Here is a 23965-nt window from a genome sequence, read left to right on the forward strand (position 1 = left end):
CAAACCTTTACTCCCCTTGATTTGCAGCATTCCACCTTTCCCCCCACACCAGGCATTTCATCTGTTCACATCTTAGCCCCGTTTTCAGCAGCCAAAGGGCTCTGACTCTTTAAATTCAACAAGAAGCATCACAGCATTTTCCTTCCAAGCCTCTGGAGCCTGAACTGTGGTGTCTGGTGGCCTGTCCTGAATTCTCTGTGCTTTTGGGCCCTTCAGCATCATCCAGCAGGGAGAACTGGCTGGGAAAGGAATTCCTTGGGTCTGTTTTCAGCCTGTTTTGCTGTAACATTGACATAGCTGGGAGCAGCTCAGGAAATCCCTGTGCACTCTCAGGTCCATCCCTCCCTGCCTGACATCCTGTCCCCAATCCAGGGATAAAGTGCAAGCCAGGGACACCCTGACACCCTGAATTTATACCCCACTAGCCTGAAAAGAGAATTATTTTACACCAAAGCCTCTTAGTGCTGTGCATTATCGACTTTAAAATTACACGGCTTTCTTTTTTTTCTTCTTTTTTTTTTTTTTTTAATTCCTCTCATTCAAGACATCCATCTCCAGCTGGATGGAATCCTTCCCTTCTTCCCACTCAACCTGTGCTGGATGATTGCTGCTGTGTTCCTCCTCTCCCCTCCAACATCACACCCCACTCCCACCAGGACAAAACATTTCACCACAGTTTTTGCACAGTCACAAAACCCTGGGGCTGCCAGAGGGGATGTTTGCACATTAAACAGCATTTTTGGAGAAGAGATTCATTGGAATTTCTATATAACAAGGAGCTCCAGGGAGCTGCATCCCAGCTTCAGCAGGCTGGGATTTTCCCTCTTTTCTGGGAAGCAGCTTGGACACATTTAACCTCAGTTTTGACCTGCCCACCCCACTCAAACCCATCTGCTGGGGTTCCACAAAAAATCCCAAATCCCAGCCAGGCACATGCAAAGGAGCAGCCCCAAATGTTGCTCCCATTCAGATACCTTGGGAAATGGATTTCCCACAAAGCCAAGGAGCATTTGGAAGTCACCCCGTGCATCAGAGGGCACAAACACAGCAGGGACTGTGCTTGCAGCCAGGCATGTGCCAGAGGGAATCATCACCCAGAGCAGCACTGGGAACAGAGCGACTGACAGGGCAAATCAGGGTTTGTTCCCAGCCCAGCCATAAGAGAAAGAGAAAAGTCACATCTTGAGTAGCTATAAAAAGTCCAGAGAGTCCCAGACTGGCAGATGGAGGAAATGCCCCATGGCCATGGAGGAGAGTGAGGTGAGGAGGAGAGAGGTGATGAAAAGGGCATTCCTGGGATAAAATTACATCCAAATATTTCTCCCAGCTCCTTATTGGTACCTCAAAAAGTTCTTCTTTTTCCTCTTTGTGTGCCCTGAACCCCATCAAAGCTCCTCATTTGCTGTGTGGAGAAGAGCCAAATCCCACAGCCCTGCTGGGACCAGCCTCCTCCTGCTCTTCAGCACCACAAATTCCCAAACATGTGCTTTGACAGAAGTCAAAGCACAGAAAATATTCCCAATCTATTAAGCTGGCTGAGCCCTGTGTGAAGCCCACCAAACCAAAGGTGTCTCCCAAAGGTTTTCTACTCTCTCTCCCAAAAATCTTAGCTCATTTCTGTGTCACTCCAGGCCTTCCCATCACATTTATTAGAGAGGATTGCTCAATGCCTGTGGTTAACCCTTCCCATTCCCAGTTATCCAAAGGGATTTCCCTTTGCACCAAACAGCTCTGCTGCCTGGGGACTCCCTCCAGCACAGCCAAGCTGGTGACAAGGGACAGCCACACATCAGACACTTTGCAAGATGTTTTTGGTGGCCATGCAATATTTCCAGAGAAAAGCCTCATCCACCTTGGCCAGGCTGGGATTCAAATGCTGAATTTCAGGAGTAAACAGAGATTAAATCTGAATTTCCAGCCTTCAATTACAAAAGGAGGGTAGGACACGCTCAGAGGTGGCTCCACAGAGGGGGAACAGCTCTTTTAACAACCACCAGGCACGGGCAGACAGGAGCTGGGATTTAGTGCCCATCCTGGGAATGAACTGAGCCACCAAACCAGGGATTGATCTCCTGAGGATTCATGGACTCAGTGACCACACAAGGGGACAGCCCTCGGCCGTGGTGATGTGACCCAGCAAAGCTCAGCCTGGCCAGGAGCAGCTCTGACCCTCAGCCACCTCCTCCTGAGGGGTGCAGGACCCACCTCTAAACCAGGGCTGAGCATCCCACTGCTTCCCAACCCCACTTCCCAACCTGAAAAAGCAACGGGAACCAGAGCTTTGTTTTTCTCCACACCCAGAGCCTCAGGGATGCTGGAAAGAGCAGAGAGGTTTGGGAATCGCCTGCTTTTCACTTCAAAAGGTGGAAAACGACACCACCACCCCAAATCACTGAGTTCTGAACATTCATAGCATTCTCTGTCCTCTCTGCTCCCTGGGACAGCCGTGGAATATCCATGGAATTACATCCCATGGACACAGGGAGAAGGGATCACCCCCACACACTTCCCAAAGACTCCAGCTCCCACATTCCCTGTTCCTGCAGCAGCTCCAGCACACACACACACACACACACACACACACACAGAGAAAAGGGATTTTAATCTGAGACCCTGCACAGTCCTGCTCCAGCCTCCTCCCACTGCCTGGATTTGTGCTGGAAGCTCTGAAGGGACCATTTGTTGCAGGAGCTCCAACTTCTCTTGCTCGCCCACCAGCTGCCACAGCAGAGGAGGATTTCCAGCCACAAACGTTCCCTTTCTGTTTTCCAAAGGGCTTCTCCCACCATGAAAACTCATTTTTAATTGATTTTTTCCTTTGTAAAGCAATGCAAGCAGGCACTGCCAACATGAAAGCCCAGCATTCCTGCAGGACAGAAATGTTTTGTGCCCCAAATGAAATCAGGAGTGGGATGCTAAAAGATCATTCCTGCATTCAAAATAAGGCTGCTCAACCTCTGTAAATTTATCACTAACACCATATCCAAACACCTTCTGTTCTAACAGCTCTCTGCACCTGAACGCCAAATGCCATGGAGAACATCCAACCCTCAGGTAACCCGGGATTCAATCTGCCACAGCCTCACAGAGCCTCCACACTTCCAAAAGCTGTCCCAAATTACTAATTTTCCTGCTATTTTCAAGGTGATTTCTAATGATTTCAGAGGATGAAAGGAGTTCAGGCCGAGTCCCAGGTGTCACCAGCAGAAAGGACAAGCGGCAAAGACAAGAGTGGGCTGGAGCTAAGGAAAACCACCTGGCAAACCCAGGAGAAGTGAGAAAAGGATCAGCTCCTGGCTCTTTCCAGGTGCCAGCACTGGGGGATTTGCAGGAGTGAGGGCTGGGAGCCGTGAAACAAAAATTGGGGTTAGAAAGTGAAGAAAGTGCCATGTTGGCTCAGCCTGGTGAGGACACCCCCAGTATGAGGCTCAGGCTTCATTTTGGGGGTTTCTCTGCTTATTGCAGAACAGCAGCAGAGATAAAAAACCCCACAAATTTAGGTCCAGATTGACCCCATTTAATTCTATTTAAAGTGAGCTGCTTCACCCTAAATGGTACCCCTGTTTTGTGCAGGGGTATTAAAGGAAATGTGTGCAGAATAAAAAAAAAGGGTCTATGTGATGTAAATTTGGAGTTACAACGTGAATATTTGATATTCCTTCAGCTGGTGCCCACTGCCCCATCATCCTCCCTGCTGCATTCCTGGCTCATTGCTACCACAACCGGGAAAGGACCGGGATATCCCCACGGGATGGTTTCCCCCGGGAAACACCTCCTCCCTCCCAGCCCCTGCTCCACAGCAATTGCGGGAGCTTTGATTCCCGGTTTTTGGCCTTTGTGATGCTGACAGCGAGCGCTTGGCAGCAGCAGGAGCAGGGAGATTCCAGGAGCAGGGAGATTCCAGGAGCTAATTCCACACTCGCTGGTCCAACCGTGGGATGGAATCGTGTCCCCAGGCAGAGCCAGGCGCAGGGAAATGAATTTAGCAGGCTGGCTTCATCCTGCTGCTGTTGGCTTTCCCTGATTCTCATCCCTGGATGTTTAATGTATTCCGAGGGAGGCGCAGAGACAGCGAGGGAGAGCCAGACAGATTTATAACGTGCCAAAAAAATAAGGGCATTTGGCAGAACTTTAGGTGCTGCGGTGCCAGGGCTGGGAATGTCTGCCTGGATTTAGGGAGCACACCCAGCCTGGGAGGAGTTGGGATTGGGAAGCACAGCCTCCCCCTCTGCCTGGCCAAAAAATCAGCTCCATCCTCTGTCTCCATCCTCCTCCTCCTCCCTCTCACCTGCAATCGGCATGGTGGCTGTGGGATGAAGGAAAGGGATTTTCCTTGCAACACACACAGAGAAAAGGGTGGATCTGTGATGTTGGGGAGCTCCTGCAACAGCTGGCATTGCCCAAGCCAGGGCAATGCCAACACCTGGGAATGGGAGCCCATGGTTCCCTTGGGAGCTGCACAGGGCACTTGGAAACCCCAGCGCAGAGCAGGATGCTGTCTATAAAATCTCTATTTTATGGCATTTAGACATTCCAGCAAAGGGTTCAACTCACAGCCACCTCCTAAAAGAGCATCTCAACCAGAAATCCAGGAAAATCCCACTCTCCAAAGCCTGGCTGGGGCAGAACCAGCAGCCAGAGTCCCACCCTGAGGTCACTTCCATGTGGTCAGGGCTCGCTGACAGCCAAAACCTCATCCCAAAACCTCATCCCTGCTCCTAAAGCCCTGGAAAACCTCAGCTATTTCCCGGCTGCTCCAGGGAAAGGCTGCAGATAAAGCCTTGCAAATCTCGGGCTCGGGGCTGTGCTCACACCACTGCTCATCCCGGGCTGGGGGTTAAGGACAGAGACAGAGGGACACAAAGCAGGGCTCGAAATGTGTTCATTTCCAAGGATTTCGTGTGGTTTTGGGGCTCTAAAGAGCTCGGCGATGCAGCATCGCTGTGACTTGAACAATGCCCTATGATGGGGTGCTAAGGGGTGAGCATTTCCTATTCTAATTAAGAGCAAACCCGGCGGTAATGAGCTGCTGGGTCATTAGAGCTGCGTGTGCCCGCGGGGCACAGCCTGGGAGCTCCAACACTCCCCAGTTTCTGCTGCTTTATTGGAAACTGAAAATTTTACCCATCAACACACCTTAAAAGCCACCAAAAATGCGGGTAACGCTGCTAATGAAGTGCATTTCTCTGCGTTCTGGTCTCCCAGGACAGCACTTTGTAAGGATGATGAGCCATATCCCTGGGAGATGTGCTCCTAATCCTATCTGGCTGCTCAATCCTTTATTTCCTTGTGTCTTTTTTTCCTCCTGCGGCCGCGTTCCTCCCCTCTCCTTACCTATCCCAGTTTTTTCCATTGGATTAATTCCCACTACAGCTCCATTACCACCAAAACTCTCCTCGGACCACGAGCCAGCACCTGGATACAAATCCTGACTCTCCCAGACTGCGGCTTTGTTTCTATTTCTCGCTTCCTTAAGCAAAAATAATAAATATATAATGCCCAACATCAGGAAAACGAGCAGCCCTTTCTATTCCCATCAGCCTCAACCACAGGTTTCTCAGCTCTGTGGATCCAGGATGGCACCAGATGGGAATGGGGGTGAGGAGAGGATTTGGGTTATTTTTCCCCTGTTTTTAACAACAAAATTCCTTCTGTGTAAGCTGCAAGCCACGGTGTGCACGGTGCCCGTACATTAATTACCAGGAAATTAGGAGCTCTTGGTGCAGTTTGGGAGACAAAGGATGTTTGGAGGATGGATGGCTTAGGCTTTCCAGACCATTCCTCCTCCCCAGGCACTGAAGTGCTGCTCTCCTCTGCAGCAGGGAAAGGAAGATGGAAATAGAGGAAAACGCTTCTAGGGGAGCACGAAGGAACCAGAAATGGGGGAAATGCTGGTGAGATTGGAGAGGAAGGAGGACTCTGGAGGTTGTGACAAGCTGGGGCACCCCAGCTCCCTCCCAGCTCTGAGCTCTGGCCCCTTCATCCTGGTGGATTTGTTCCTCCTGTCGCTGCAGGGAGCAGCAGGCAGCTCCCACATTTACCAAAACCATCATGGAAAACCTCAATTCCCACCGTCCCCAGCCCCGTGGTGGCCCTGAGGGGTGGCAAGGCCAGCTTGGGGACAGTGACCCAGCAGGGACTCACCAGGACTGCGGCTTCCTCTTCATGATGCCCTGGCGTCTCCACTGCGAGTGGGGGCTCAGGTGGTAGGTGAGCTGCCTGCAGAGCTTCTCCATGGCTCCCAGGGAGTCCCCTTCCTGCAAAAACATGGGAAGGACACTGGCTGAGGGCTCTGCAGTGATGCCATCACACCCACGGGATGCCCCAAGCTCAGAGTGGCTCCAGCTGGGAAGCCTTAAGGGACCACGTTCAAAACTGCCTGGAAAGGGGGAAAAACTTCTCTGATTGCTAAGATTCTGCAGGAGTATTATTATTATTATTATTATTATTATTATTATCATTATAATCATTGTTATTATTATTTTGTTGCTATTATTGTTACTACATTGTTATTATTCCACCATTACCATTTGACACCATGAAACAGCTTCCAGCAGTAAAATTTGGCAGAGATTGATTAAATTTGGTTAAATTACCCATTCATTACCACCAAAAACTGCTTCCCAGAGGCTTTGTGAGCTGATGGAGTCTTGGGAAGACTCCAACAACATTTAATTGTTAGGGAAAATAAAAACACAAAGAAGCGCAGCATCTTCTCCATTTTGACTCAAATTTCCACCCCAAGGGATACTGGCTCAGAAAACTTGAACTCTGAAAGTTTCTAAGGATTTGAGTCTAGAAATTTTGGGTCCTAAAAATAAAATAAAATCCAATCCTCAGTATCCAGACTGCTCAATCCTGTTTCAGGATTTTCATACACATAATTTAAACCACCCACCCTGAAGTGCCTCTCCTGCTCTCTGAAAGGTCACAGACTGAGATGAACCTGACTGAAAGATCAATAATGATAAAAAAGATCCAAGATGTGCAGCACCACAATTTGGCTGCCTGGTTTACACTGCTGCATCATTAGGGAAGAGAGAGGAATTAAAGAGAAAACCCTACAACAAGCAGTCGGCGTGGGCTGTTCAGCCACAGGGATGGCTCAGGATTTTCTGGGAAAATCCAGGCAGGAATGCTGAGGAAGGTGCTGCATCTCTTCTTCCTGGACAGCCAATTATTGCTGCCTTCACATCCTCCCTCAGAGCTCAGGTTTTGCAGCCTAATTTATGAAATTTATGCAATTTATTCCCCCCACCTCCGCATTAGCGGAGCGGGACCGGCCTTATAAAGACATCATAAATATTGAATTACCAGGGAGCAACTGGGATTTTGACAAATCACTTGGGGGTGTACAGGGAAACAATTACAGCAGGTTTTCCCAGGGTAAAAAAAAACCAACAAACCACAAACAACCACAAACCCAGGACATCTCTGCAGGTGGCTGGGGCAGAAATATCAGTCAGGATTTGCGGGTTTTGATTCCAATCTAAGGATGAAGCCTTGACATAAATTGGGGAGGGTTTATTCCCAGACATATCCAGGTACCCACATGGTGATTCCCACTAATCACAACTGATTTTCCAGCTGATTTTTCCCTCATAATTCCAGGGTGGTGGAATTATACCCAGCTCTGAGTGCACTGAGGGCAGGCAGTGCCAGGGGATTTCAGGTAGAAATTCCAGATTCAGGGATCCCAGCAGGACACGGGGTATGGAAAACCCCGGGAATCAGGCACCACTTCCCACCTGAGCCTCTGATTCCCAGGAAATCTGGGTTTATAGGAGCACATTTAAACCCCTAGTTTTCAACACTTTATTCACCACCATGCTGAACTCAAAATCAGGGTTTTAATCCCACAATTTTCATTCCTCAGGCATTCCCACAGCTCCTCTCCCTGTGGCAAGAACCAGCCCCGGGCCTGGATGAGCCCTGAGAGGTTCAGCCTGTGGAATTAACACTGAGAAAATTAAGAAAGACAAGATTTTTACATCACATTTCCCACTGGAAAGCCTGGAAAAGCAGGCAATTTCTTAATCAGAGCCTCAAAACATTTTGGGAAGGCAACACTGCCAGCAACACCTTCCTGCCTGTGGAAGCACCAGCCCCAACGTGAGAAGAAAACACCACAGATTTTAACACCTCCCTATATATTATTTTTTAAGCTGCCAGGTGCCAGCAGCTTTCATTTCATCGGCTTTTTTATTTTTAAGCACTGCAGCAGGCCCTGAAATAGCAGAGTCCACCCTCAGGGATGAGTGGGGGTTTCCAGCTCCGAGCCTTCCCTGCAAAAACTGGTGGTGAAAAGGAAACAAAGTGCTAAAATCGTGAGGGGGAAGGACACGGTGCTGGCATTTTGTGCTGCAAATTGCCTCCAAAATAACCCTGGAGGAGAAAATTCAAGCTGTCTCCAGCGTTATCCCAGCTGAACTGTTGGGGAAGTGAAATGATTCACAACCAGAATGTGGAGAAGAAGCTGAGAAAGTGAAAAACAAAACAATTTTTTTGCTGGTTCAGATGTGCCATGACTATCTTGCCTTCCCAATGAGAGGGGTTTTTTTTCCCCTCAAGCAGTTCCCAGACCTCCAGATGGCTGTGGGGATGCTCAGGCCTAAACTTCCCATCAAACCAATTCCTGGGGAATTCAGCCCAAAGGAGCTCAGCCCATCCATGGTGCAGCCCTCTGAGGGCTCTGAGGAAAGAGGAGGAGCAGGACAAGGAATATTTTAATCCTTTCTCCACATCAGCAGCCACATCTAGCTCATCCTTCTGTGGCCATCCTGACCCTTTCAGCCCTTTTTCCTCACAAGCTCAACCCTCAAGCCCTGCGGGTCCCGAGATACTTCTATTTTGGGGAGTTTAATATAAGATTTAGAGCACACGATTCCTGTATCAATACATCAACTCTGCAGATTAGCACTGGGATAAATAAAATTCCCATTTCATCCCACAGGATGGGAGTCTTCCTTCTGCACATCTCATTCCCATGGATGAGATGCAAACTCTGTGCTTCAGGAACCCCCATTTTTTTGGTTTTTACCCAAACCTCTGCAATTCCTCTCCAGAGCAGGCCCAAAACTCGCGTGCAGGAGAAGGGACTTTGCTGGTGCTGTGCCAAGGGCTCCAAACAAAAGCTTTTCCCTGTTCCTGATCCAAGTCTATCAGGAAATAATTGGAGCTGACACACACCCTGGTGGGACTGAGCCCAAGAGCTTGTTTGGAAAGGGAATCAGCTTAAAAATCAGCTTAAAAACCAGCCCAGCTCGTGCTGGCAAGGTTTGAACCTCGCTGGGGAATGGGGAGAGTGGATTCTCCCAGAGGAGCGATGATGCCAAGTATTCCTGTGGGATGCTCCCTCTGCCTTGGGATAACATCCCTGCTCCCCACCCAGCCCTCTGCCCTGCACCATCAGCACTCTCAGGAATGATGAAAAAAAAGCCACAAACCCCTCTGGGCAGATCCTGCTGCTTCCAGGGGTGAGCTGCTTCCCACAGCATCAAAATCTACGCCAAAAGCTCTTTCTGCCACATCTCCATCAGCCTGCATCACTCATGGAAGGTCAATATAAAACTGATTTTTTTGTGGTCAGAGAGCAGGGAAACCTCCACCTGCAGAGCCTGAATCCCACAGTGCCAGGCTTTGGGAAACCCTGAGTGCCCTTTCCATGGAAAGGACAACAACCAAGTACAAAAATTGCATTTTCTCACCACCAGAGCCCAGTCCCAGCAGCAGATGCTCCTGAAATAACACACAGGAAAGGCATCACACAAGATGTGGCCCCTCTAACATCATGCAGGGGCTGGGAATGTGTGGTTTTTTATCTGTTTTTCAAACTCTGGGAGGAAAACTGCATTGCAGGGCTGGGCAGATGGGACAGACCACACACACACACGCACACACACACGGAGTCCAGCCTTCCCAGCTGATGCTGCTGACAGGAAAAAGGCTGGGATGTGCCCTTTTTCTGAGCACTGAGCTCCCAACCAGCCAATAAATGCTGGTGAGGAGCCGTCAGCTGAGCTCCTACAGATCCGTCAGCCACACATCTGGGAATATCCATGGATTTTCTCCCACTGCCATGATCTTCCACCGCTACAGCTCCTGCAGGGAATCCTGGGTCACACACAGCAAAAATGCTGAGGGCAGCACCTAAATTGATCCTTTAAGATTTTAGCTTTTATATTTTCCATCCATTTGTAATTCTGCAGTTGTTTAGTGCACAGCTCTGAGCTCCACACACGCTGTCAGCTGCTGCTCCCCACTTTGGGCAGACACAGCAATTCCTCTCAGGCCTGGTAATCAAGGACACCTCACTGCCTCAGGCCCCAGAGATGGAAACAAAAGGGAGTTGTGGCAGCAAACTGGGGATAAATGACTTCATTACCTGCAGCTGGAATTGTAGGATTAACCCCAATGTGCAAATGGAACAAACTTATAAAAGTGTGAAAACTGTGATCCATTTTGGGTGTAGGCCCTGGAGGGCTTCACCTGCCTAAAATGTCCCTGAAGGCCCTTCAATAAATACAAATAAACTTCTTTTTATCCCTTTAATTCTGTCTGGCCTCTGTTTTTAGGTAGCCCAAAAAGGCATCAAAATCAGCTCCTGGAAGGAGCAGGAATGCTGCCAGCACCCTCTTCCCTTCCATCCATGCTGGAAAGCTGTGGGAGAAGTCGTGCCCTGCAGAGCAGCTCCAGCCTTGGGATGACTCAGGGAGCTCACAAAGCCCAGCTTTGCAAGACTCAGCTCAGGGGAGCAGTTTCTGGGCAATGCCTCGACTTCCACTGGATCGTGTCAAGCTGGCAGAGGCCCAGCACAATTCCTGGCCTTCGGATGAGCTGTGGAGCACAGGAGGGATGCAGGGAGGGCTGGAAGCACAGGATTCCCCTGGAAAGGGCCTCTTTCCCCATCATCCCTGCTCTGCTCCAGCCCTCTGGAGATTGACAGGATTTGAATCCCTTAACAGATTTCAGCTGGGAAGGGGATTCATGGCACTGTGCAATCCACAGGCAGCCCTGCTCCAAGGGGATTTGTTCAGCAGGAAAACAAGGAAAGGAGGTACCAGCCAAGCCCTGTCTGTGCCCATCAAGGATGGGCATGTGCTGGGGACCACCAGGCTCCTGCTGCTCTGGGTGAAGAAATAGGAGTTAGTCAAAAATAAATGATAATGGATAAAAGGGAGCAGGTTGGGAGTTGGGATTTGTGTCCTGCCAAACCTGCAGGGAGCCCTGATCCCGTGGCTGAAGCATTACCCAGCACCTGCACAGCACCTTTCACCACCCCTGGGCATGTTCCTGGCTTTTCTGCTGGGCTCATTGGAAGCGGAGGAATTTCACCATGGGAAAACAACCCTGGGATGAGCAGGGCTGTGGTTATAATGATAATATAAATAAACAATAAATATATCTTTATATATTAATATATAACATATAATATATTACACATTATATTATAAAGTATATAACATATTTTATATATAATATATATTATATATAACATATATATTAATATAAAAATAAATATATTAATATATAAATAAATAATAATATAAATAACCCTGGAGTCACTGCCTGCCCTCCCTGTATCACCACATGGGCAAGATTTGGATCCCCAGACTGGATTTCAGGGCTGCTGCAAAAGGAGAGAGCTCAGAGGAGGACGACACAAAGCCTGGTGATAAAGATGTTACAAGAAATTAATTTGTTTTCATTAAAAAACATTCTGCTCCTCCAGCAGCAGAATCCCTGGGGATGGGCAGAGCCCTGGGGGACTGCACCGGGGCCAAGCACCGTGGAAAAGAGGCCAACATTAATGATTAAAGAGCTCGGGTGAAGAATTCCTGCTGCAGCACAGCAGGGGAGCGACCCAAATTAGAACAATTAGCCATTGTCTGGGGACTACGAGGAAGCAACAGGATTTCTTTTTTTTATTATTATTTTTTCTTTTTTTTTCTTTTTTTTTGCTTTATTACACAGCTCCCACATTTCTGTCACTCACAATCAATTTTTTTTTTTTTTTAAATGCTGTCCTGCAAACCTTAACACAAGAGAACTCCCTGACCTTCCCGAATCCCTTAAAAATGAAGCTCGTTTTTTTTTCTCCTTTTGTGGTTCTTTTGGAAGACTTTTCACACTTGCCACATCCCTTTCTGGATGTTGCAGGATTTGCAGCTGTGAGGCACGAGAAGCTCTGTCCAGGCACAGGCCACACTTATCCTGGGAACACCATTCCCTGCACAGGAAATACTTGGTGTGGAGATTCCTCAGCCAAGATTTTGGCTTTCCACACAGTTCAGCAGACAATGAACCTAAGACATGACCTATTTCACACCTGAAAAATAAAGAGAATGAGAGATTTCCTTCCAAATCCTCCTCCTTGGGGTTTTTTTTTGTCTTGGATGAACAGCTAGGACAATAGGATAATAGTCTGGATTATTAAGCAAAAAACCTCAAACTGTTGAAAGACAAAAACCTCCGTGTTCACAATGATAAATGGAATTATTATCCAGTTAAACAAAGGCATAAAACAGTGAGACATGCCCTGGGAAGCCCCAGGGGAGAAAATCCTCAATGGCTTTAATGTGTATCCAATCAATTATCCCAAATTAGCAGGAGGCAAAGGGAGCAAATCTCCAGGGACTCCAGCTGGGGTAGGGACAGACCTTGGTTTGGAAAGGATGACAGTAAAAAGGGAGTGAAAATGGCCCCACGAGTGAGGAATTCACACCCTGTGAGATCCCTAAAGTGGGAATGGAGACCCCAAACACTGCAGGGATCTCAGGGAGTCAGGGAGTGAAAGCCGTGTCCACCAGTGCACAGAGGATCAGCCCCACAAACCCAGGACACAGCTCTGCCCACCCCAAACCTGCAGCTGCGGCCCCAAAACGGCTTTTGCTGCTCCCCCCGGCGTTTAATGGGATCCAAATTTACAACTCTTCCTTTTTGATGTTGTCAAGAGGGGCTGAAGTCATCTAATGATTTTCTGCTTTGCTTTTTCCCTTCCCTTTCTTCTTCTTTTTGTCCCTCCCCCCTCTGCTTTCAGAGCGTGGGGCTGAGCTCAGCCTATTGTTGCTTGCAGACATCTGTGCTGCAGCCAGTCCCAGATTCCCGTTTGGAAGTCCTAATGGAGTTTTCTCCAGCAAATCCTATGAGACCAGGAGGTAGGAGAAGATTTAAATCCACCACTCCCCCAAAGCATCCCAAGAGCCAGGAGGTGAACACAGGGATTGGTGACTGTTCCTACCTACAACCCCATCCAGGTGTGCAGGGAAGGATCCACCCCAAATCCCAAATCCCAAATCTCAAATCCCAAATCCTAAATCCCTCCTCCTGCACGGCCGAGTTCCTTGGGCAAGGCATGAAAAATCCCCCTGGAAGAGCTCTCCAGGGAGGTGTCCTTAAAATATCACCACGAGGGTGCTGCAATTCCCCTTCCCTCATTTCAGGCTCCTCTGGGAAGTGGATCTGGAGTGTGGAGGATGAGGAATGATGCCCAAAGGGAAGCAGATGTTGGCATAGTAGAGTGATAGATCCCCAAAATAAATTCCAAATAAAGTGACAACGTGCCTTTAGAGCTGATCAATTTGACCCACCCCATAGTACAGAGCAGAAAATCCTTTTGAAAATAAATCCTGTCTGGTTTAATTCAAATTAGAGGAGGAACTAAAGCAATTTAATAAAGACCATTTTAATAAGAATGAGGGGGGATTTTTTGGTCATATTTTGCAGTGATCTCTGTGGTGCCACTGGGCTTACACACAGTCAGAGCCCAGCATGAAATCAGATCCTACATCACCAATTTTGGGGGGGGATTTTCATCTCAAACTACCCCAAATATTAGGAAATCCTGATGGTTTGTGGGAAATCCTGCTGAGAGAACGTTAAAAGATGCACAGAAACAAAAATGAAAGACATAAAAGCTGCACAGAAACAATGCAAACCCAGCAAACAGCTCCAGATACTGTTTGGATAAGGAATGATATTCAAACCTCACTCCGTTCCTTCTGGTTTGCTTGGATAGAGGTTTTACCACAAAAAATTCCCTCTTAAAAAAGGTAAAAGAGGAAAAAGAGGTAAAATCTGAAGTAGCATAAATAAAAGCCAAAGAAAAGGGGCTTTTTTTTTTTTTTTTTTTTTTTAAGGAGGAGAACCAATCTTCTATCAAGCAAAAATTAGACTTTGACAAAACCTAATTAGAAACCCCACAAAATTTCCCATCCAGCAGCAACCTGTTTGCAGAGGAAGGAGCATCTTGGAGATGGTGATCAGAAAACCCAACCCATTACCTGGCAAACCCCAAACTCAGCTACAAAACCATCCAGAGGAATTCCAAACCCAGGTCTGCAGATAAGGACTGCACAACAAACTAAAAATGCTTTTACATAAGAATAATTAAATGAATAATTAATAAAGGTTGTGGCTGTAATTAGCTGCAAAGCAGGGTGAGAATACAGACCTTGAGCAGCACTTCTGGCCCTTCAGCACCTTTTTGGAGCAGCCTGACACTCTGGCAGCTGAAGGTGTCCTGGAGCAGATGGCAGGGGCTCCGTGCCAGGGCAAAATTAACATTTTGTGGAGTCCTGCTTGACAGCAGCATAAAACTCAATGAGGGGGAAAGGCAGCAACTGGTGCAAAATGGGAGTGGGCTCCACTTGTGGGCAGGAGGGGCCTGCAGGGACAGCCAGGCTGTCACCTGAAGGGACCTGCCTGGCCCATCTCCAGAAGGTCACATTCACCCCTTGGCTTTCCTCAAATTAACCCAACACTGAGCATGGCACTTGTTTCAACTTCATGATTCAAAAAAAACCCCAAAATCCTCTGATTCCAGGCAAATCTTCCAAAGCTGGAAACCCCAGATGAATGGGATTGTCACAGCTCCCCACCATGTCCTGGCTGCAGAGATGGGGTGGGTGATCACCTCCCCCTGAGCACCAGCCAGGTTCAGTCTTTGGCTCTCAGGAGAGGATTTGTTCCTGTTCAACTCTTAAAAATTCCAGCTCTGCCACCACAAACCCATGGGCACCCCAGCAGCACTGAGTGCTCATTTAGGACAACCACAGAGCACCAAGGACGCAGCAATTAACCTCTGAATTAGCCCAAATTAGGAGCTGATGAAGCTGCAGCAGTGGCAGAACGCTGAAAAGTAAAATCTGTGGGAACAAAGGGAAGAAATGGAACCCAATTTTGCACATTTCCCCCCCAATCTGATTTGCTGAAAGGCCAAAGTGCAAAGCTTCAGGCTCGGTGTTGACACACCAAAATGAAAAGCAATGTACAATAGGGCTTATCAAGAGAGGCAGAAGTAGGAGATGAACGGGATTGCAGCAGCTCAGGAAGTCGTTCCAGAGGATCCTGGAGTAATACTGCACTTGGACTTCAGAGAAGCAATTAGAGAAGGCAATAAAATCCGATGTGATAGATGGCCCTGAGGGGAACATGGAAGATAAAGGGAAGTTGAAAAAAATAAAATAAAATCAAGAATATAAAATTCTTTCCTGAGAGCTGCTGGAGGGTACCCAGCTCAGCTTCCATGGAGAAGGAGGAATGGGAGCAGCGTGGGGAATGGCAGGGAGGTGTGTGCTGGGTTTCCTGGTGCTGTGAGGCCTTCAAAACCTGCCTGAGGTGTGGGGAGGAGGCCTTGGAGCATCCCCACTCCTGATAAATTGGACCCACTTGAGTGCTACAAACAAAGCCCTTATGAGAAGGCCACTTCGATGCCACTGGAAAGGTCACTGGAGCAGCATTTTAATGCTAAATCCATCTGTATCCTACTGCTGCAGCTGCCATGAAACAAAGGGAGCAGCCAAAAATCCAGGAGGGATTTCCTCATTACTCTGGAAATATCCCAGCAAACAACAGGTTAATCAATGCAGCTTGTGCACAACAGCCAAGAGAAAAACAGATGAGGTTTTTTTTTTTGCTGCTGCTGGAATCAGGGTGCTCAGGGGATGATGGCACTCGATGGCACTGCCTTCCCCCTCAACACCTACAGGGAGGATGAATTTCAGAGGAAAATCGGCATTTCTCAGGGAAAATCCCCCTTGGAGCCGCAGGTCTCAGCCCAGCACGCACCACTCACCCTCCTCTGTCCCCGCTCTGCTCTCAGGGTGAAACCAGACGTGGATTATTGGGTTATTTATGTCCCACATTCAGGACATCACGGAGAGACTTTCCCAGCCTGGATCAGCTGCTCCACATGGGATCCCACGGGAAGCAGAGCCCAGCCCAGCCCTTCGTCGCTGCAGGAGTGTCCCTGGGATATTTCTGTCATTCCCTGGGGGTTCTCAGCCCTGGGAGCCTGTGGAGGGGCAGCAGGACCCCCCCCCTCAAATCCAGTCCCTGTTATTCCCTGCAAATGTGAATCCCAGGGAAAGGGCACAGCGCTCATCTCCAGCTCATTACCCACCGTGGGGCCCTCACAGGCACAGCAGAACTGGGGATTTTCCCAATTTTTTTAAGGGAAAAAGAGGTGAGGAAGCAGCAGTCGAGTGTATCCAATCTCTCCCAACAACAGCTCAGGGATGCAGCAAGGCTGGAGGGAGTGGGGGCCCTTCCAAGTGCTCCAAGCAGATGTGGAACTATGGATGCAGACACAGGAGATGTGCTGGGGATTTCCTGGGAGGATGGATGGCAAGGAGGAAAAGGAAAGTGACAGAGAAATCGGGAGGATTTAGCAAACTACCCAACGACTGCAAAACTCTTTGAAGATGGGAAGGGTGGGATAAAGCTCTTACCCAAATCCCCAAATACTCCAAACTGAGAGCTAATCACTTGCTGGACTTTGGCCAGGAATCCCAGTCCCTGCCATCGAGGAAGAGCAATCACTGGAAAGCCTCCTGGCACCTTCCCTATTTACAAAAACGCAGCTCTTTGCTTTTATTTCTTTCTTTATTTTTCCCTTTTTTTTAGATAGAGACTGAGTGGCTGCCTCCCCTCTGGAAGGAGCTGTCCCCTGGTGCTTCCCAGGGAAAGGAGGGCATGTTCTGCTTGTGGGCAGAACCAAGAGGGGGTTCAGAAGACCCACAAAGTCCAGAGCCACCCCAAATCTGGGGGAAAGCACCTCTGCCCTGTGGCACAGCCAAACCAAAGGATGCAGGGCTGTCCCAGCAAGGTGACCGTGCTGGGAGCAAGCCAAGGCAAGCTTGGAGCTCAGCAGCAAAGGGACAAACTTCTCCTTGCTCCAAGAGATAGCCTGGAAAAGCAGCTGTGATGCTGCAGACAGGCTGAATGCCAGGAACTCTTCAAATTCCAGGATTAGCCCTAGAAACAGGAGTGCTTCCAAGCCCCAGAGGTGTTTTGAGTGCACAGCCCTTCCCAAATGCAGGCATTGCTTCTCCCCGCTGTGAAATGCTGATGGGGAGCTTTACTCCTCATTCAGGGCTGGAGGGAGCAGCAAGGACAGGGCTGCTAAAAGTCCCAGGGGTTTATCCTCAGTGCTTTCAGCTCATCCTGCAAAGTTCAGCACCTCTGAACCCCCGTGCAAAGCCTGACCGTGGTACTCAGCAAAGAAGCTGAAATCTGGGGGATTTTTGGGTTTTTCTTCAAGCCCACAGCACGAGGCAAAAGCAGGATTGGGGGTAGAGCCTCCAGACGTGGCACCAGCTCCATCCCTTCCCCAGATGCCGCAGGGGAGTAGCAGAATCCAAAGGTACCCTGGGCACTGCCAGCCTTCAGGGGCCAGGGTTGAAACACAGGTTGATTGTAGCCCCAAAACTGCTCAGATTGGGTCATAATATTTATTCCAAGTCCTCTCAGCCCCCTGGGCAGGTGGTGAGCAGCCTTTGCTGCCTGAACCCGTTCAGATGTGGCCACAATCAATTCCTCACCCCTCAGCAGAAGTTTATTAACAGAGAGGAAAACCCTCCTTACAAAAGTCCTCAAAGTTTCCATATTGAGCCACTCATTTCTGCCAACCCACATTTCCAGCAGAACATTTTCCTGCTTGGTATTCCCACAGCTGTGAGTTGGGCTAGAAATAGATCTCAAAACCCCCAGCCAAGTGCCAGCTCTCCCCTCCAGCCATCCCCCAGGCCAGGTCCCCACCACGATCTTCTCAGGTGAATAAATCACCCTCCTGCCAGGAGCAGGGAATCAATCTCCTCCCTTCCTTTGAGGGAAATGATATTCTGATTAAAACCCAAGTGAGCTGAACTCAAATGCCAATTACCAGCAGAAAACATCAATAAAATGTGTTGTTACTGTTTAATGAGGTGGCTGGTTCTTCATCTGTCCCTTCCCTTGGGGACACTTGGGGAGGCTGTGGGTGAAGAGGTCCTGAGGAAAGACTGAAAGCTAAACTGGGGAACTCCAGCCTCACCCACAGGTAACTAAAATATCTTTTCCAGCTCCTGGTTCATTTTTTAATCCTTTTTTGTAATAATTTAATCTTCCAGTCCATCTGATGATGCCCATCACCCACAGCTGGTGTCACCAAGATGCTCTTGGGGAAGAGAGAGGGGAAGCTGAGCACATCTCTTGCTGCATGATGTGGCACCTGACATTTGGGAAGCACTGCAAAAATCCATCTCCAGGCTGATAAAAATCCACTCTGCAGCGTTTCCAGGGCTTTGCAGATGGTTGGGAAAGGTTGTCCTGTTATTGTGGGAGCTGAGCAAAAAGGAAGCCTGGCAATTCTGCCAGCTGGCACTGAGATTTTGGGCTTGAGCAACCCAAAAAAGCATCAAAAAGATGAAAAGTTTGATAAAAGTCACCTTGGCCATGCTGGGCTGGTTAATGGTCGGACTTGATGACCTGAAATCTTTTCCAGCCTTAATGACTTTATGATGAGAGTGTGATTATCTGGTCACATTTCCAATCTCCTATGGAAATGGGGATGCTGGAAGCACATTCCTCAGGCTGGGAAGGACAAGGACCAGCGGCTTCCTTGCACCCCACAGGGTTTGCACACAGGAGGATCAGGCAGGGCTCAGGTCCCATTTCACATAAAACCCAGTTAGTTCCCAGTAGTGAGTTCCCATCACAGCCCATCCAGACCTTGCCATTATTCCCTTTTAGATTTCATGCTTAAAACCCCTGCAGAGTGCAATTCCCCTCCCCATTTCCCAGGCACTCAGCTCAGCTTCAGCTCTCACACGAAAGCTTTAGGGAAGGAACATCTCTGTTTTTGCAGAGCAGGACATCAAGTCAGCAAAGGACCAGAGCTGCCCGCAATGGGGTCTGAGCTTTCCAGACTTTTTCCTTCTTCAGAACATCTTCACATATTGCAGATGTCTTAAATACCCACAGAGAGGGATCTTCACACTTGAAGCAAGACCAGCAAAAAACAAAAAAAAAAGACCCAGAAAGAGCCATTAATACAGAATTAAGTTGAATCCTCATCATCCCCTCTGTTTTTATATCATATTTTGGGGGTTTAGAGGGGTTTTGTTCATAGATCAGCTCCTTTCATGACGTTTCTTAAAGCAGAAAACAAATAATACACAGTGTTCTCGTGACGCTTTGGAATCTGAGAGCTGTGTGGGATTTTCCTTGCACACCTCAGAGCAAAAGGGAAAGGTAAAAATCTCACTGGGGTTGACGAGATCAGCCTGTGCTGGAGTGTCCCTCAACGTGTCACCGCTTCATAGCTGTCATTTCATCTCACAAGGCCGAAAAACAAATTTGATGTCAGGAATTTGGAATGATAATTTGAATTCCAGCTCAAATGATAACACATGTGGCAGAGGAGCTGGATTATGGGGATATTTATTGGAGATAAAGGCCCTGAGCTGGTGGTCGTGGTGCCCTGATTATCTTCATCCTGCACAAACTGAGGTTATTGGTACAGTTTTAGCCACATGGCTCAGCACAGAGGGATGGTAAATATGAAGAAAAATGCTCATTTTAGCCCTGAGAGAAATAACACATTTTAAAAATGCAGGGCATAAAAACCTCAATATAATTTGTAAGTTCTTATCCCACAGGGCTGAAGGAGGGTTAGAAATTGATTATTCCATCCAGGTCACAACAACCACTTTTCCTTTCCATGCTTTCTTGTTTTCATGGGTGACAGTTCATGGAATCAAAGCCATCCTGCAAACCTGATCAGTTTAGAGCTCAGGCAGGAAAAGACATCAGAGCCACACAGAAATTGCTCAAATGAAAGGAAAACAGATCTTCCATCCACCCAGGGCAAAATCCACTTTTCTTCCACTCTCCAGCTGCTCAGAAGAGCTTTAAAAACTCTCCCTGTCCCCATTTATCTTGAATTTCAGTGGGGAAGATGAGGATGATGTTCCCTGTTGTACACAGCTCCCAAAGGGAGATATTTTCCCAAACCCACTCCCTTGTGTTTGAAAAAGATCACATCTTCCCCCTGAGGCCTGGGAGGAGCTGCTGCCCGGGAGGTGCAGGCACCAACAGGAGAATGGCCAGGCAAAGCTGGATTTTGGGATGGGGCTTTGCTAAGCTGCTCTGCCAGCCTTTTCCTGGCAGAAAGCAGCAGGATGGGGCTCAGTAATGCCAAAATCTCATTCTGGGCAGCCTTCAGGGCTTGGAGGAGCTTCCAGGTACAATCCAGGGGTTGCAGTGAAACAGCACAAGGACACAAGCCCCAACCAAGGCTCAACTTTCCCCTTTCCCCCCATGTTTATCCCAAATCCAACAAGTCCTCAAGCTGGAGGGAAGCCTGACTCACTCCCTATCACAGCCATCAGTCATCCACACACGTGGCTTTGGTCTGTGGAATAAAAGGAATTGCTTTAATTTTCCAATGGTTCAGGGCCAGATATCCCTGCTGGCACGGAGAGCTGTGAATTTGTCACGGGGGCCCTTCGCTCCTTACGCAAAGTTTGTGTTCTCAGCTCCTTCCCACTGCAAACCTGAGCAGCTGCAGGAGATTTGGGACATTCTGGCTGCTCCATCCCACAGCACATGGCTTTGTTGGGGTCTTTTGTCCCCTTTTCCTGGCCATGGGGACAGGCAGACATCACCCTGAGGTGCACCCACTGATTCCTGGCACTTTGTGAAGTGGTTTTGGAGCTGAGCTGCTCTCCAAAGGTACTTTTCCATGAGGAGAGAGGCAGGAAGATAAAAAAACTGGCCACAGGAGAGAAAACACTTGTTCAGATGAGTTTGATCCAAAGCAAACACCCCTTTCCTCACTGGAAAACTTCCTGCACAATCTGAGTTTCCTGAACAGCAAATCTGCCCCTTCCAAGGCCTCAGGAACCCCAAAGGTGACAAGAGCTGCACTCAAGGACCTGGCTTTCCTTGAACTGCATTACACACATCTGTAAATAGGGATGGCACCAAATCCAACCCCTGACTTCCAAAGGATCTGGAAAAGAGTTTTTCCTTGGCTCCTTTCACAGCCCAGCCCTCGGGCCAGGCTGGGATCTCAGCAGGGCTTGGGAGACACAATCTGGCTGTGCACCACTGCCTGGACACCCACACAAAACTCACCCAAACATTTCCACCTCCCAAATTCCTCCTTCAAAGCTCTCCAGCCTCCTCCAGCACAAGCTGCAGTTTTTGGGTTGGATTTGCTGGCTGGAATCAGCATCCCCTGAACTCCTCAGCCACGCTGGAAAGCCCAGGCCAACTTTTTCCTGGCCATACAGACTCAGGGCTTGGAGAAATGATTCAACTTTTACTTTAGCTCACAGGAGAGACCAAGGGGTCACCCTTAAGCTAAGGGTGGTGTAAATAGAAGCTGTGTGAAAAAAAAGCAATGTACAGAGAGTCAGGAAAGCCTCTCCAGGAGGGAGGAGGGAAGCAGGACCCCAGAATCCTGCAGGGACATGTTTAAAAGAGGTTAACAGGTACCAGGGTCCAGGTCAGCTCCATCCACCTCTGAATGGATAAGGACAAGTTCCCAGCTGCCTCAACATATATATTTATGTATATTTGTGCCACAGGATGGAGAGCAAAAGCCAAAACTTCTGCAGCACTCCTGGCCCTGAGTGTTCTCCTGCTCTCACACATCGTGCCAAGCCTCTGTCAAAGTGAAATAAGTCTGGGGGAAGAGAAGGTTGGAATCTGGAAAATAACCCTGGTGACTAAAGCATGCAACTTTCTGGGGACTTACAGAACATCAGTATCTCAGGAAACCACCACAAAACACTGGGATGAAGTTACTTTTCACTCAGCTGCCAAAAAAAAGGGTTTAACCACTGCCAGTGGCACCCAAACCTGAGCAAGGCAAAGCCACCAATGAGGAGCTGCAGCTGGAGTTGTTCTCTGTCACCTGCACAGCCCCTGCTTCCCTGTCCAAGGCAGCACCCATCCCTCCCTCCATCCCTCCACCCACGCCTGGTGTGGTGCTTTGAGCTAAGCAAAGCATGTGGAGAGCACCAAGGGCATCCAAAAAGCTTCTCCCGCAGAGTAAGAGCCTCAGTGCTGCACAGGAAGATTTATTTAGGGTTTTGCCACCACAGAATCCCAGAATGGTCAGGTTGGAAGGCCCAAATTTCCTGCTCCAGCAGCATCATCCCACAGCACACAGCACAGGATTGTGTGCAGACAGCTCTGGGATATCTCCAGTGAAGGGAGGCTCCACACCCCCTCTGGACAATCTGTTCCAGCTCTCACCTGCACAGGGAAGAAATTCTTCCTCCGGTTCAGGTGGAGCTTCCTGGGGTCAGTTCCTGCCCCTTCCTCTTGTGCCATTGCTGGGTCCCTGCAGACAGGGACAGCCAGGGATGAGGTCCCCTCTCAGCATCTCCTCTCCAGGCTGAACAGCCCCAGCTCCCTCAGCCTTTCCTTGTCAGAGATGCTCCAGTCCTTCCTCCTCTTTGTCCCCCTGCTCTGGCCCTGATCCTGAGCTCTTCTTGTCCTGAGGAGCCCAGAACTGGACACAGCTGTACAGATGTGCCTCACAGGGCTGAGAAGAAGAATGAGGACTTTGCATCTCCCTGCTTACCCTGGCACTGCCTCCTCCACAGCCCTTGGTGCCAAAAGAAACCTGCAGGGAGACAAGGGAGAGCAGGACTGGGCTCAGAGCAGCCTCGGAGTGTTTTTATAGAGAATACAGAGCTCTCCTGGGGCACGGCTCACCCTCAGGAGGAGAAACCAGCTTAGTCACAGAGCTCTGGAAAAGGGCAGCCTCAGCAGGGGAACGGGGCCTCTCCGCCTGGAAACGCGCCCGGCACGAGAGGAGCTTTCTCCACTTTCCCAGCTCATGGGGGAGGAGGAAGGAAAGGATCTTGTTCTTCACAGGGAAAGGGATCCATGGGTATCCTTGCACAGCACAGGGGTGCGGCTCCATCTGGATCTCACGCTGCAGGACGTGGCACAGCCATCCTTGGTCTCTGCAGGTGGAGATTCAGGTCCCTGGTGTCCCCTGCACCCTTCCCAACACCTTTTACTGAGTGCAGAGAGTTTTATGAAGCCCTTCAGGGTCAGACTCACACCACAGCCCAGGTAGACACTGCCTGAGCAGCACCTTTGTGGCTTTGCCTCACAACATGAAAGAAATCAGCAAGTGCTTCAAAAAAAAGCAATTTCCCTCCTTTTTAAACACTGGTGGAGGCTATAACTGAGTAAAACATCCACAAGAAGCAGCAGTGAATGACTCCATCCCTTCAGACACTCTCACAGGAAATTAAAGACCTGTTATTAGCAGCAAATACAGGAGAGTGATGCCTGCAGGTCCATCCACCCATGGATGATCCATGGTGCTTAAAAACACCACACACAAGTCAAAAGGAGTAGCAACATTAGCCAAAGATCCCTTGCTCAGCTGGAAAACCTCATCCTCTTGGTCCAGACCCACCCAAAACAGGGAGGATTTTCCCCTGGCACTCAGGGAGAAGCTCCACATTCCCAATTTCCCAAGCCAGCACAGCCCCAGAGCGCGAGGAGAGCGTGGCACGTACCGGTTTGGGGCAGTGGATGTATCTCGCCAGGCTGATGATCAGGTCGTGGGTGATGGGATCCACCAGGTTTCGGAAGCTGGCGTAACGATAGAGGACATCATCCAGAGAGGTCGACTCCATCCCTAAATCCTGCAGGAAATGGGGAAAAGGAG

The 23965-nt window shown here is 49.0% G+C and overlaps 1 protein-coding gene across 1 annotated transcript in view; it reads right to left on the minus strand.

Annotated features, from left to right (window-relative positions):
- LRRC75A (leucine rich repeat containing 75A) overlaps window positions 1-23965 on the minus strand; it is a 57989-nt gene that overhangs the window by 11652 nt on the left and 22372 nt on the right. The window contains exons 2-3 of the mRNA XM_014255132.2: window positions 23814-23942; window positions 6145-6257 (exon numbers count right to left, since the gene is read on the minus strand). Coding sequence (XP_014110607.1) covers window positions 6145-6257; window positions 23814-23942 — 242 coding nt within the window. The remainder of the gene's footprint in view (window positions 1-6144; window positions 6258-23813; window positions 23943-23965) is intronic.

The sequence above is a fragment of the Pseudopodoces humilis genome, chromosome 23 (genome assembly GCF_049639895.1).
Source record: "Pseudopodoces humilis isolate 2021_Gansu_Grassland_sample_001 chromosome 23, ASM4963989v1, whole genome shotgun sequence".
NCBI lineage: Eukaryota > Metazoa > Chordata > Aves > Passeriformes > Paridae > Pseudopodoces > Pseudopodoces humilis.